The sequence below is a fragment of the Dromiciops gliroides genome, chromosome 4 (assembly GCF_019393635.1).
Source record: "Dromiciops gliroides isolate mDroGli1 chromosome 4, mDroGli1.pri, whole genome shotgun sequence".
NCBI lineage: Eukaryota > Metazoa > Chordata > Mammalia > Microbiotheria > Microbiotheriidae > Dromiciops > Dromiciops gliroides.
In genome coordinates this window covers 19461146-19476989 of record NC_057864.1, presented here as the reverse complement: position 1 = coordinate 19476989, position 15844 = coordinate 19461146, and the positions used below count along the sequence as shown (strand labels likewise).

Below are 15844 nucleotides of genomic sequence, written 5' to 3'. Positions count from 1 at the left end.
CTTGACTTTTCTCCTTTGACTGATCCAATCATAAAATCTTAAAGTTGGAAGGAACTGATCAGAATATGCCGTATGAGCCCTATTCAAATCATGTATTCATTGGACCACATTTCTAACCAGTGGTCATTTAGTCTATTCTGGAGGACCTAAGTGGAAGGAGATAAGGGGAGACAGGCTTAGGTATGTTGTGAATGAGGAGAAAGGTAGCTGGGCTTATATGGGAGATAGCTGCCTGTCAGTGAAGAGCTTCAAATAAAGGCTGCAGAAAAAAGCTATTTCAAACATTATAATGGGGATTTTGGCTAAGATGCAGGTTAGAATACGTGATCTTCAAGGTCCCCTCCAATTCTTTGGGTCTGTATATTCTCTAATAAATGATAAATAAGAGATCTGTTCAGATATATGTCATCATAAAAAGTGAGAATCTTTTTAAAAATGAGCATCTAGGTGGTACCATAGTGCACAGAGCTCTGGGCCTGGAGTCAGGAAGATTCATCTTCTTGAGTTCAGATCTGGCCTCAGACACTTGCTAGCTGTATGACCCTGGGCAAGTCACCTAACCCTGTTTGCCTCAGATTCCTGATCTGGAAAATGATCTGGAGAAGGAAATCACAAACCACTCCAGAATCTTTGCAAAGTAAATCCCAAATGGGGTCACAAAGGGTCAGAGATGACTGAAAAAAATGATTGAAAAACAAAAATCTAAATATTTAATAGTAATGAATGGCTTAATGAATGAAAAATGATATAATAGAATATTAGTGTGCCTTTAGATGGGATAAATAGGAATAAGAAAGAATCTAGAGAAGCTTCCTTAAAGTCTACCCTAGTGCTTAGCACAGTGCCTTGCACATAGTAGATGCTTATCAAAGGACTCATGCTGACCAGAAGTACATACTGGCTATGACTATGTAAGCAAACCAATATATACCCCAAACATGGTGCTGGCCTTTTGTTTCTAAGACCCAGAAAGCCTATTAATCAATAAGCAAGCATTTATGAAATTCCTACTATATAAGGTCCTATGCTGGGTGATTGGGATACAAATACAAATAATAAAACCATCCATGATGTAAAGAAGTTCTATTTGGTCAGAGCATAGACTAAACCATTCATACCTATTAACTCATCAATCCCACTACTGAAAATATATTCCAGGAAAGACTAAGACAAGAAACACACACATAACAACATGCATACACATGCAATATACATATATGCACATGCATGAATATATACATATATGTATATATACACATCAAAGTGTGTGCATATATGTGTGTATATATCTCTCAAACTATTCACAAGAATAATTTTTGTTGTAATTCTAGTTACAGAGGGGGAAAATATGCCCATTGAGGCTCCAGAGACGCTGCTAAGTGGTACAGTGCATAGAGTACTGGGCTTGGAGTCAGGAAGACCAGAGTTCAAATTTGACCTAAGACACTTTCTAGCTGTGTAACCTTGGGTAAGTCGTTTTACCTCTTTTGCCTCAGTTACCTCAGTTGCAAAATGGAGATGATATCAGCACTTACCTCCCAAGGTGAGGATCAAATGGTATAATATCTATAAAGCACTTGGCAGAGTGCCTAGCACATTTTGTTGTGGTGGTATCAGTTCATTTTAATTTTGTCCAGCTCTTAGTGACCCCATTTGGAGTTTTCTTGGCAAAGATACTGAAGTAGTTTGACATTTCTTTCTCTAAATGAGGAAACTGAGGCAAACAGGGTTAAGTGACCTGCCTAGGGTCACACAAGAGTCAAACTCAGGAAGATGAGTCTTCTTGACTTTAGGCTTGACACTCCTGACACACTTGACACTGTGCCACCTAGCTGCCCCATACCTAGCACATAGTAGACATTTCATAAATGCTTGTTTCCTCCCTTCATTCCATTGTTTCAGGAATGATTCAATAGACTGTTGCTTGGTCACAGTTATAAACAGAGAAAGGAATGAGATGATACAGAGGCCTCAACTAATAAGCTATTGTAGATATGTTGAATGTCAACATTCATTTTGAACAAAGATTTATTAAGTAGCTACTGTATGACACGTATTGGAGAAATAAGACAAAAGTGATAAGAATCAATCAGTCAACAAGCATATATTAGGTGCCCACTTTGTGCTGCTAGGCATTGTGCTATTGAAATGAAACACCACGTACATTACAGTTGCCAAATCTTGTCTTTTCTATCCCAACAACATCTTTGGAATCTTTCCCCTTCTTTTCACCTCTTCCTAGCCACTTTTCTGGTTTATGTTTTCATTAACTCTCCCCCTACTTGGTGTCTGTGCCTCAGATATCTCCCCTCCATAATCCACTTCCATTGAGTGGCCAAAGTGATGTTCAAAAAAACAACAACAAAGTTCTGAGCAGGTCAGTCCCTTTCTTCATAAACTCCAAAGGTAAAAATCAGCAATGAAATTTACAAAACCATAAGGATCCATGCTGGCCCCAAATAAGAGAGATGAGAAGATATGTCCCGTAGCTAGTTCCTTTGAAGTGGTAGTGATGGTGATGGTGGTCATGGGTGTGGAATATTGCAAATACTTTCAGATTTTTTCAATGTATTTGTCAATTTTGTTGATGTTTCCCACTCGTTTATTTAAAAATTAATTAAACAATTAATTGATCAGCTCACTCATTTATTTGTTTGTTTGCTTGTTTGTTTATTCATTTATTTTTTGCAGGACAATGAGGGTTAAGTGGCTTGCCCAGGGTCACACAGCTAGTAAGTGTTAAATGCCTGAGGTCGGATTTGATATATATTAATCAGGTTCTCCTGAATTCAGGGCTGTGCTTTATCCCCTGTGTCACCTAGCTGCCCCTTATTTCTTTATTTATCCTTAAAACAAATAAACAAATAACCTTTCCATAAAGTTTAGCCCTGTGGGCACCATTCCTTATAGTGATGAAATCCCTTAGAGGGAGACATCTGGCAATGTAGGAGATCTCCCCCCCCCCCCCACATACATATATACATACATACATACATATATTTTACTTCTTATTTATTCATTATTTGTAACAATTAATAAATTAATTAATTTGCTTTTTTTTCTCCCATCCTATGGTCCAGCTCAACTGGCCTTTTTCTTGTCCTCTTACATCTCTTGGGACTCTGTGCCTTTTTAGAACCTGTCCTCCAGGCCTAGAATGCATTTCCTCTTCAATTCTGCCTCTTAGAATCTATAGCTTTCTTTAAAACTCAACTCAATGCCAGCTACATGAGACCTTTCTTTATCCCCCTGTCCAAATTTGTTTCTCTTTGTATTTATTTTCTATGTTTCATCTATAAACTCATTTATGTACATGTTTTTCCCCTGATAGAATGGGATAGAATGGGAGCTACCTTATAGAGAGTAGATACTCAACAAATGCTTTTTCATTGATTGATTGATAAAGGGCCCCTTTATGGTCACAGATAGCCAATTTTGGAAAACACAAACTAGCCTGGTTTGCTCATGATGTAGAGTGTGTGGAGGCAAGGAATTGTTATCAGTCCAGAATGGAAAGATTAGAGCCTCATTCTTAAGGACTTTACATCTCAGACTGTGAAGAGGGAGCTTACATTTTATCAGAGAGGAAATAGGAAACCCCAGAAATTCATGAGCAGACTTCATGTATTACGGGTCACAGGTACAGGTCCATCCGATTGAGTTGTATCTTCTCTTTTTACAGAAAGTGGTAGAAGGAATAGATGCTACTCAGATTCGAGGAATTGGTTTTGATGCCACGTGCTCGCTGGTTGTCTTGGATAAGCAGTTTCGGCCACTGCCAGTAAACCAAGAAGGTAGGATAACAAATATAGGAAAAAATGGGCACCATTCATTCATCCATTTTTTGTAGCCCTATCACAGGGTATTCAAATATATTGATGTAAAGTGTTCAATCCTTAATTCTATTCTATTCCCACCCATGCTATGATGGGTAACATCTACTCACACCTAGATCTAGAATAGTCTTTTGTTTTCAACATATTTAAGAACCTACTATTATATAATTTTACATAATTTTTAGCACTATATTATATGATCATTTGTGTGTGTGGTACATTTTCTTTATTCCCTCCTTGAGGGTCACAGATTGTTCTTATAGCTAAGATTTTTATATCTTACAGCACTCAGGAGAGAGCTCTCGATATAGCAGATCAATGTATATTTGTGGATTAAAAAAATAATTCAGATCAGAGAGGGAAGTTTTCAGGTTGGGGTATCCTGGAGGACTTTATGAAGAAACAACATTTGAGTTTTGAAGGCTGGGTAGAAATTGGACAAACAGAGGTGTGTGTGTGTGTGTGTGTGTGTGTGTGTGTGTGTGTGTGTGTGTGTGTGTGTGTGTGTGTGTAGAGGGCATGGAAAGATGAAAAATTAACTAATTAATGAAAAAGAATTTATCATAGGCTTCCTGGGTATCAAGCCTTGTGCTATGTGCTAGAGATAAAAATAGGAAATTGAGACAATCCTTATGTTCAAGGATCTCTCACTTTAATTGGGAGAGACAACACCTTCAGAAGAGTCAGCTGCTAGAAGCAAAAAGGCCCAGTGGTTCTAAGGTTTCAGTGGCAGGTAAGATGGCAGAGTCTGGAAAGGGAAACATCTGTTATAAAGACCCTTGAGTGGTTTATTATGGGTTAAATAGATTTTGGGGCTGGTCTGGGGACCTCTCATCATTCATAGCATTCACAGAGCTGGAAGTGACTCATTAGAGTTGGAAGGAACTTCCGAATTCATCTATTACCACTTCTACCTGAAGAGAAATTCTTTCCATATGGTCATCTGGCCTCTACTTGAATACTGCCAATGATGGGAAAGCCCCAACTTGAAGAAGGAGCAAATTCCCTTTCTGGTTAGCTCTAATTGTCAGGAAGCTTTTCTTGACATCCGTCTGAAATCTGCCCCATTCCCTTTCATCCATGGGTCCGTGTTTTTCCTTCTGGGTCCATTCAGAACATATCAACTCCCTCTTCCATATGATAGCCCCTAAAACTTGAACATAGTCCTCACTCACTTCCCCCTCCTCCAGGTCTTCTCTTCTCCAGTCCAAGCAGTCCTAGTTCCATCTTCTGACCCATGTATGTCCTGAGCTTTTATGGCTCCCCATCCTCTCTGCCTTCTTCTGGACAATTCACCTTTATCCAAGTTCTTCTCAAAATATGATGCCGAGAACTTGGTTGGTCAAAAAGCTTTTTTTTGCATTCTGTGCTGAAAGCTGAGAATAAAAAGGAGAAAAACACAATCCTTGCCTTTAAGAAAGTAACATTCTAATGGAGAGACAGTGCATAAAAATGTACATGTAAGATATATATAATAGAGATGATGGAAAGGGATATCATTTGAAAGACTCTAGTCAGGGGGCATGAAGGAGATCAGGGAAGGCCTATAGAAAGTATGATTTGAGTTGGTTCTTGAAGAAAGGCAGGGATGCTAAGAGATGGAGGGAAGAAGGGAAAGCATTTCAGCCAAGGGGGATGTGCAGGAAAAAGAAATCGAGTGGAGAGATAGAATATTCTGTTCAAGGAGCCGCAAAAGGACCAATATGGTGGCATTGTAGAGTATGGTTAGAGTGATAAAGAGTAAGACAACTGGAAATGTAGGAAGGGCCAGGGTGCGAATGGCTTTGGAAGCCAAATAGGGAGCCAGTCCTCCAGATGGGGCCCCACAAAAGATCTTTTTTTTTTTTTTTTTTTTGGTGAGGCAATTGGGGTTAAGTGACTTGCCCAGGGTCACACAGCTAGTAAGTGTTAAGTGTCTGAGGCTGGATTTGAACTCAGGTCCTTCTAAATCCAGGGCTGGTGCTCTATCCACTGCACCACCTAGCTGCCCCCACAAAAGATCTTTGTAACAAGATAGAGGACTGGCTGCTGGTTTTATCTGTACTCTATGAGAGTCAATGATGAAGAATGTACAAAAGAACTTTCCTCAAGGCACAATGTTCTAGGGAAAGAAGAAGCTCGGGTCTCAGTTCCTAGAAGAATGTATATTCTGAGCTCCAGATCAAACTATCATGTCATGGGGTGCTAGAGCTAGAAGGGACCTTAGAGGCGATTGAGTCCAATTCCTACATTTTACGGAAAGGGAAACTGAGTCTCAGAGAAACTAAGTGACTTGCCCATAATCACAAAGCTAGTAAGTGTCTGAGAGCAGGACTTGAGGTCAGATCTCCCTGGCTCCAAGTCCAGCATTGTCCCTAGAATCCCTTGCTGACTATTTGTAGTCAATGAGTCAGCAAACACTTATAAAGCAACTACTATGTGTCAGACACTGTGCCAAGTGCTGAGGATACAAAGAAAAGGAAAAATAAGAACAGTCTCTACTCCAAAGAGTTCACTCTCTGATAGGGGAGACTAGATGCCGTAAACCCTCTAGAAACAAGATGCATACAGGAAACACTAGAGAAAAGCATCGGAGGGAAGACATTGGCTTCTGGGAGAAGGTGAGATTTTCACTGGCACCTGAAGCAAGCCAAGGATGCCAGGAAGCAGAAAGGGGTAGGTAGAGAATTCTCTGAACTTGATTGAATGAAAAAGGATTTATTGAGCATTGAGAATATGATTTATTTATTGTTATTAATAAATAATACATTTGTTATTTACCGTGGGCCAGGCACTATGCCAAATGAAACTTCAGGCACGCATTCTGCTCATAAACTGATGGTTGCATGTAGCTCTGTCCAAGAGACTTTTCAGAATCAGTGACCCCAGATATCTACTTTGAGCAATCCCAGTTGTATGCATGACCACACAATGTTGCCCAGACACTGTGTGACCGGGCTTAGTCATCTTGGCTCTAGAGAACAGAACTAGTTTCCATTCATAAGTAGAAATTAGAAAAGAAGCCTATTTTGGCTAGACTGGAGAAATGACTTCCAAACAATCAGTGCCATCTAACAGTGCTTTGTGGAGTATTGAGTTCTTCATCTCCTAAGTAGAGGCTAAGTGGCTGGGTCTTAGAATCATGGTGCACTGCCGTCTCTACAGAATCAAAATGTTGGCACTGTGGTATATCAGAATTGGAAGGACCCCCAGAGGCCACTGAGTCCAACCCATACCTGAACAAAAATCCCCTCTCCAACACACTACACAAACGACCAGCTGGTTTTTGTTTGAAGTTGTTGTTGAGTCATTTCAGTCATGTCTGACTCTCTATGACCCCGTTTGGGGTTTTCTTGGCAAAGCTACTGGAGTGTTTGCCATTTCCTTCTCCAGCTCATTTTACAGATTAGGAAACTGAGGCAAACAGGGATAAGTGACTTGCCCAGGGTCCCATAATTAGGAAGTGTCTGAGGCCAGATTTGACCTCAGGTCTTCCTGATTCCAGGCCCAGCACTCTATTCACTGTCCTACCTAACAGAAACCTCCAGGATAGAGAAATCACTGCCTCCTAAGGCATTCCATTCCATTTGGGGATAGCTGTAGTTAAGATTTTTTTTTTCTTGACATCAAGTCTAAATTGTGTCGTTACACATTCCGCCCATCCTTCCTTGTTCTACCCTCCACAGCCAAGAAGAAAATGAGAATAATGCCTCTTTCAAAATGAAAACCCTTGAAATACATGGAGAGTCCTGAAGTCTTTACCTGAGTCTTTTCTTCTCCACACAAAACATTGCTAGATCTTTCAACCTTTTTTCTCAAAGGGCATCAACTTGAAGCCTATCACCATGCCGGTTGCTCTTTCTGGATATTTGTCAACTTTTTTTTACCCTTCCTAAAAGGGGAGCTAAAGTAGAAGGGATTTCTAGACTGTGCAAGAAATAGGTGTTTAAGGTCCCTCCTACCTCTGAGACTATACAGTGATATGAGTGCATCTCAGTTGACATAGATGAGAAAATGTCAGTGACGAGGTACTCCAGGTGGCAAGAGCAGCTGTCCATCAGTCCAGCTTTTGCTCCCTGGATAGGTTCTCTTCATCTTGGTGTGCCGAATGACCTCCCGTGCACAGGCCCTCCATTAAGAGGCTAGAGAGGTTGAAACCCTCATTATAAGTGATGAAATAACTTTGTTCAACCCAAAAGGTTAAAACTCATCCAAGCATTACATGCATCCAGCTTTAGGTCAGGCCCCTGCCCCAGGCTGGGTGCCTTTCAGCAGAATTAAATTAAAGGCAGATTTGATCTGAAACATATTCAACATATTAACCTGTGTTGGGATTAGGAATTGCTTTTTTAGGGAGTCCTTCTGTTAGTCTCTCTCTGTACTCTATTAGCTTTGATTGTTTCCATGTGCATGGCCCCGTGGCCTTTTGGGGATTCCTCCCACTGCCACCTTCTGTCTGATCCATCATGCACAAAACCACAGAATCTCAGAGCTGGACTAGATCTTGGTAGCCATTAAGACAAATGCACGCACAGGAGGAATCCCTGTTATAACATAATGGAGTGGCCATCCAGTTTCTGCTTGAAGACCTCCAAAGATGGGGGACTCACTACTTCTTGAAGGAGCCAGTTTTACCTTGGGACAGCTCTCCTGGTTAGGAAGTTCTTCCTGGCATTGAGACTTAATCTGATGACCTGCAACTTCTACCCAATTCATGGAGGGGGTGGGGAGAATGAAACAAAAATGAAATCTGTCTTTTACATAAGAACTTTCATTCCCCCTATGTCCCATCTTCTCCAGGCTACACAGCCCCAGTTCTTTCAAATGACTGTCAGCTGACAGGACAGCTGTTGTGAAGGTAGCTAGGTGGTGTCATGGATAGAAGGCTGGACTTAGAGTCAGGAAAACCTGAGTTCAAATCCTACCTCAGATATATCTACTAGCTTTGGTACCCTGGGCAAGGCATTAACTTTTCTCATCTTCAGTTTCCTCATTTGTAAAATAAGGATAATAACAGCATCTCCCTCCCAGAATTATTATGGTGAAGATCCAATGAGATTCCATATATAAAGTGCTTTGCAAAGCTTGCTATATGCTGCTATTATTTCCCATCAGACATACCATGTGATCATAAACAAGTCATTTAACCTGCATAACCTCAGTTTCCTCATTTGTAAGATTGGAATAAAAATAGCCCCTATCTCCTAGAGTTGTGAAGCCCAAATGCACTCCTATTTGAAAAGTGTTTTGTAAACCTTAAGTGCTATATAAATGCTAGTCATGTTGTTATTATTGATAGTGTTCCTTCAAAAGTATTTTAAAACCAGAAACACATTTTCTTCATATGTTGGTTCAGTTCCCAGGGTAGTTCACAGAAAACTGAGTTCAAACCCTGACCTAGACACTGGCTGTGTGGTCCTGTGTGAGTCACTTCACCTGTCTTACCTTCCTCACTTGTAAAATGGGGATGATAATAGTACCTGCCTCCCAGGATCCTTACAAGGATAATATGGGGTTCTATTTGTAAAGCAGTTGGCACAGTGCCAGGTGCATAGTAGGTGGTTGGTCAATGATAGCTACCTTCCCCCTCTAACAAAATATATAAACAAGTCCCAGTAGGTGCCATGCCCTATACTGAGAGGCTTCCTCGACCTTCCAGCCCTGAGCCTGAGTTCCTTTGATCCCTGTTGAAGCTCAGCTATCCATCATGGTAGGATAGAGGAAATACTGAAGCACCAAGGTGTGAAGAAGGGGGTGGGGCAGATTATCAAGTGGTTTCCAAAGAAACACTTGGTGGGGGGAGGAATGGAGGAAAGTGTCTCAGTGGCAAGAGAGAGCTGAGAAATAGGCGCTGGTGACTATGCTTTTGTATATACTGGACTTCATGAGGTTCTTGTCAGTTGCACTATTCCATGAAAACAAGGAAATATGAACAGAGCCATAAATGGGCCCATGAATTACCCAATTGTAGGCATAGAATTGACTCTGCAATCCCTTCCTTGCTTTTAGGGAGCAGTGAGTATAATTGTATCAGTCAATCATGACTTTCTTTTTATTCTCCCCAACCTGTTTTGCTTTGTGGCATAATGCATAGAGAGCTAGCCTTGGAGCCAGAATGAACAGGGTTCAAGGCCCAGGCTTGGTGGCTGCCTCTGTAATGCTGGAGAAATCATCTGACTGCTCAGTGTCCAAGAAAGCTTGTTAAAACTCCAGTTGGAGAGGATACACTGATGTGAGTTGGTAGAGGGAGTTTCATTCCAAGAATTTTTCATACTAATGGAACTCCTGGTCCAATCCCTATTGTTGTTCCCCTTTCTACCTACAATTTCAATCTAGGGAGAAGACAGTGGAGATGATTAACACTCCTGTTTATTATTATTTTTTCCTACAAAGGAATTAGAAAATTATATGTTTAAAATTTATTTTAATTTATTTATTTTTTGGTAGGCAATGAGGGTTAAGTGACTTGCCCAGGGTCACACAGCTAGTGAGTGTCAAGTGTCTGAGGCTGGATTTGAACTCAGGTCCTCCTGAATCCAAGGCCAGTGCTTTATCCACTGCACCACCTAGCTGCCCCATGGAATTAGAAAATTATAAGAGAAAATGAATAAAGAAATTCGACTTTATCCTTAGCCAGTTTTTTTTTTTCATTTTTTTAAAGCAAGGGTTCTTAGCTGCCCCTTTTGGCAGGCTGGTGAATCCTGCAGGCTTATTTTTTTTTCCAGGGCGGCGAGGGTTAAGTGACTTGCCTAGGGTCACACAGCTAGTAAGTGTCAAGTGTTTGAGGCTAGATTTGAACTCAGGTACTCCTGAATCCAGGGCCACCTAGCTGCACCCCCCCCCCAGACCCATTCTTACAAATATGTTTTCAAATACATAATCTAAAATTACAAAGAAAATCAGTCATATGGAAATGCAGCCATATTTTTTCTTAAAAGAATAGTTCAGAACACAGGCCGAGAAATTAAAAAAAAAAAACACTGAAAAATCCCGGAGGGTGAGGATGATGTCCTGTTAAATTGGGGATATCTCTTCTATGTCTCATCCCTATGCTTTTTTGGGGGGTGGGATGGGATTAGGATAGGACCTGTGATTTCCTTGCTTTAGACTCTCCATGTGTGGGAATTTCCTCTACCATTAAGGTCTGCAACTGCTAACCGATGGTCTTAGTTGACTGGTGGTATTAATTAACACACCTGGGGTCTCATGGCTGGCATCAATCAGAAGTGGGATTGAAAAGGACTTCTTGCTTCTTACTTTACCCATACTGCTTAGAAAAATATGTAAATTTGAAGTGATCATTTGTGAAATGGATTCTTCAGATTTTTAGAGGATTTCTTGTAGAGTTCCTGTAAACCAGGGGTTTTTAACAATTTTCGCATCACGTATCCATTGGGCAGTTTAGGGAAGCTTATTAGGCCCCTTCTCAGAATTGTTTATAAATGCATAAAATAAAATAATGAGATTCCAAAGGAAACCAGATCTCTCTGTCTATCTATCTATCTAAAAAAACAATTTCACAGAACCCAGGTTAAAAACCCATGCTGCAGACAGTGAGCTCTGCTAATGTATATGAGAATGATTGGATTTTTATTTTTATGTTTTATTGATGTTTTCTTGTTTCTCCACTGTCAATTTCCAGAAACTACCATCCCATAGATCCCCTCCCTGTCATAAATCAAAATAGTCTGTGTTGATTTTTCAAACTTCCATGTGCACATAATGTTCAAATAACAAATCTACTCTGTAAAAAGGGGTTATACCAGTAGTTCTCTTTTTTTTTTTAATTAGCCAAAGAGTAAAGGAACTGGGAGATGAGAGATGGAGGTGAAAATGGATATAAATATAGATATAAATATGTGTATAAATATATATACAAACCCACATTTACATATGCATACATATTATATATAAATGTATAGAGAGGTATATCAATCAAGATATCTATAGATATAGTTATCTATATCTGGACATGTAGATCTATTTCTATTTTTGGGCATATGCATAAATATATGCATATAGATAGTATATATATGTATTACATATACATGTGTGTATACATGTGTATATGCATAAATACATACATAGATGTAAATGATGCTTTATCATTGCGTCAATCTTCATTGTTACTTGAGGGAGCTATTGTGTTTATTACAATTCTCATTTAATAAAGGACATTGAAGACCAGAAGTGTTCACTGACTTGTCTAAGGTCACATAGCTAGGACATGACAGGGATGAGAGTCAAACCTCAGTATTCTGGTCTTTAGCTCTAGATTTAATGTCCTTTTCTTCAATTTATGTTTTTCTGTCCCTTCTTGGAGATGGCTTTGGGCACTGCTTTTAGTTGCAAAGATAGTCAAGGGTGTGAGGGACAAAACTGGCTTAATTGCTTGAATATCAGCCCCTGTTTCTTTAAAAAATTTTATTGGCAGCTGATAACTGACTAGGCATGACAAATGAGTACTTCAGTGGCAGAACTAGATACAATACAGGGGGCAGGGGTGTGGCAAGAAAGACAATTTAGCGTGGAGGCCAAGGGTAGCTCCCCCAACAATTAGACCTTTCCCAAAGGGAATGGAAATACTGAAAGATGTGATGGGATCTCTCTTCTTGGAGTTCCTTGAGCAGGGGCTGAGGGGCTATTGGTTGGCTTGGTTATAGAGGCCATTGTTTTTCAGGTATGACTTGGACTAGATGACTACTGAGGGCCCTGCCAACTCTCAGATTGTTTGATTTTGTCAAATCGCAGGTCTAGGCTGTGTGTGTGGGTGTGCATGTGTGTTTGCATATGTGTGCATGCATACACGTGAATGTGTGTGCACATGTGTTTATGTGTGTAAATATATGTTGTTGTTTGCCCTTTGTTTTCAAAGAGAGCCATGACATCAGGGTAATGTCATGACTTGCATTGAACTGGATTTAAGTGAGGGTGTGCAAAGTCACCAACCTCACTCTCTCCTCCAGAGCCATCTGGGTCCAGGGGCAAGATATCAGCACAACTGGAGTGAGCCCCAGATGTTTAAGAGAATTGGAGTTAAGTGACTTGCCCAGGGTCACACAGCTAGTCTGAGGTGAGAGTTGAAATCAGGTCTTATTGAGTCCAGGGCCAATGCTCTATCCTCTGCACCACCTAGCTGCCCCATGAGTAGTGTGTGTGTGTGTGTGTGTGTGTGTGTGTGTGTGTGTGTGTGTGTGTGTGTATTTACCCTGATTCGAAAAGACAAATATAAGGGCACCAGATCATTACTGGATAGCTTTAGATTATCCCTTAATCTTGTCCAAAACAAATTTTCCTAGAGTAACACGAGAGAGGGAAGGAAAAGGGCTGTGTTTTTTTAAGTCATCAAATATGATAATGTTGGTAGATTGTGAATAATTTTTTAGCTGAGGAGATGCCTTTAGCTAAACTCAGAATGATCCCTGGGGCTAGATTAGGGGGCCTGTAAGTATACTCCAAGTAGGACATGAGTTTTAAGTAAAATGCATTTATGACCCTCAATCATTCTTTCATTTTTACTGCTCATGACATTTATAAATCTATAGAAAGGCTGTCCACTCATAACAGCTGGAAATTTATAGCTATAGGCCTGAAATGGCTGGTGCTCTCGTGTTCTCTCTCTCTCTCTCTCTCTCTCTCTCTCTCTCTCTCTCTCTCTCTCTCTCTCTCTCTCAGTCATATTCAATGAGATGAGATTTAATAGGCATAATATATCAGTGCAAATATTAGTTAGTCAATAGGCATTTATTAAGTACTGGGTACCATACTGGATATGGGGGACCCCAAAGTAGAAAGCTTGCATTGTATTTGGGGAAGACAAAATAAGTTAATACAAAATATATTCCAAGTAAATATAAGGCAGTTTGGGTGGGGGAAGCACTCGTGGCTGGGGTAACAGGAAAGGTCTAATGTAGAAGGTGAGCACTTGAGCTGAGGTTTGAAGCAAATTAGGGATTTTAAGGCAAAAGTGAAGAGGCAATGCATTTCAAGTTTAAGGAAGCCAGAAGACACAGTGGATAGAGCTCTAGGTCTACAGTCAGGAAGATCTGAGTTCAAATGCAACCTCAGATGCTAGCTATGTGACTAACCCTGAGAAAATCACTTAACCTCTCACCTGGCCTCAGTTTTTTCATCTATAAAATGGGCATCATAATAGCACCTATTTACTGGGACTGGTTTTTTATTTTAGTTTAGTTTTTATTATTATTATTATTTTTTTTAGTGAGGCAATTGGGGTTAAGTGACTTGCCCAGGGTCACACAACTAGTAAGTATGTGTTAAGTTTTCGAGGCTGGATTTGAACTCAGGTACTCCTGACTCCAGGGCCGGTGCTCTATCCACTGCACCACCTAGCTGCTCCCTGGGACTGTTTTGAGGATAAAATGGGAGAATATATAATATATTTTTCCTGTTGACTGAACTAACAGTCAGTCAGCTAAGAAGCATTTAGTAAGCACCTACTATGTGTCTGGCACTGTGCTAAATGCTGGGGATAAAAAGAGGGAAAAACCAGTCCTTGCTTTCAAGGAGTTCACAGTCTAATGGAGAAGACAACAAGTAAGCAACTACTCTGCACATTGCCAGTTGCATCCTGCATCTTCCCACCTTGGAGTATTCATTTAGGCCATCCCATATGGTTGGAATGCATTCCTTCTCCATTTTCCATCTATTGAAGTCCTTCAGGTCTTGATACAATTGTTTCCTCCCCCAGAAAGCCTACCCTCTTTCCCCTAACTGAAGGTGAATCCCCTTAGTCTGTTCCTCAGACTTCTGCCTTGCCTGTAGTAAACCTTGGTTTGCCTCATGACTACTTGGGGTCAGGTCGTAACTGTTCTATTAGAGTTTATATTCCTTAATAGCGATTACTTTATTGTTTTTTTCCTTTGGAGCCCCCTTACCTCGAATATTGCCAGGCATCTCCAGTGCTATACCATATTCTAGAAGTATTATGAGAACCCCCCTTGGGCTGCATTTTACCCACAATACTCCCAAGTGCATCCCAAACCAGATTAAAATGTCATTGAGGGGCAGCTAGGTGGCGCAGTGGATAGAGCACCGGCCCTGGAATCAGGAGTACCTGAGTTCAAATCTGGCCTCAGACACTTAACACTTAACTAGCTGTGTGACCCTGGGCAAGTCACTTAACCCCAATTGCCTCACTTAAAAAAAAATTAAAATGTCATTGAGAAATCTCTAACAAAATAAATAAAAATACTATGAAACAGATAATACGAAATTTTAAAACTAAGTTAATCTGCAGCCCACAGAGATGCTGCTGTATAGGTTATTGGCCCCTGTTACTTCCTATCTGAGGTTGACACCACTGCTTGTCTCCCCTGTTTATACATGGTCCAATGGCACTATTCTACTTCCTCTTCCTCACACACAATCATCTCCATCTCCCATCTCCATGCCTTTGCCCTGGCTGTCCCCCATGCCTGGAATGCTCACTCTCCCTTCTGAGCGCATATTCATAGTTTCCCTGGCTTCCTTGAAAACCCAAATCTAATCCTTGAAGACCCAAACCTTTTTCATAAGGTTTTTGTAGGTCCGCACAGATACTTCTGTCTTCTACCCTGAGGGAACCTTCAATCCACTCTGGATTTATAGTTTAGGTACAAGTTTATAAACATGCTGTCTCCCCCATTATTGTGTGAACTCCTGAGGGCCAGGGCTGCTGGTTTGGGATTTTTTCCCTCTTTTCTTTGTATCCCTAGCACTTGGCACAGTGCCTGATACAGGCTAGGGGCTTAAATGCTTGTTACTTGGTTGATTAAACACAGGTGCTCAAATTCCTGTTGTAGTGAAAAGTACTCTCTGGGTCTCTGGCTCTGTTTCTTGTCTTCTCTTTCTTCATCAAACTTTCCCCTCTGTGTTTCTGTATCTTTGACTATTTCTTTGTCTCTACTTGTCTATTTGTCTCTGTGTCTCTGCCTCTCTACTATGTCTCTGTCTTTCTGTCTTTTAGCTATTTTCCTCTTTCTGTCTCTTCATTTCTTTCTCCCCATGTTTCTCTTTGTCTTTGTGTC

The 15844-nt window shown here is 40.6% G+C and overlaps 1 protein-coding gene across 8 annotated transcripts in view; it reads left to right on the top strand.

Moving 5' to 3' along the window:
* FGGY (FGGY carbohydrate kinase domain containing) overlaps positions 1-15844 on the top strand; it is a 559614-nt gene that overhangs the window by 24660 nt on the left and 519110 nt on the right. For all 8 annotated transcript variants that reach the window (XM_044002606.1, XM_044002608.1, XM_044002603.1 and 5 more), the window contains one exon: positions 3683-3794. In XM_044002606.1, coding sequence (XP_043858541.1) covers positions 3683-3794 — 112 coding nt within the window. The remainder of the gene's footprint in view (positions 1-3682; positions 3795-15844) is intronic.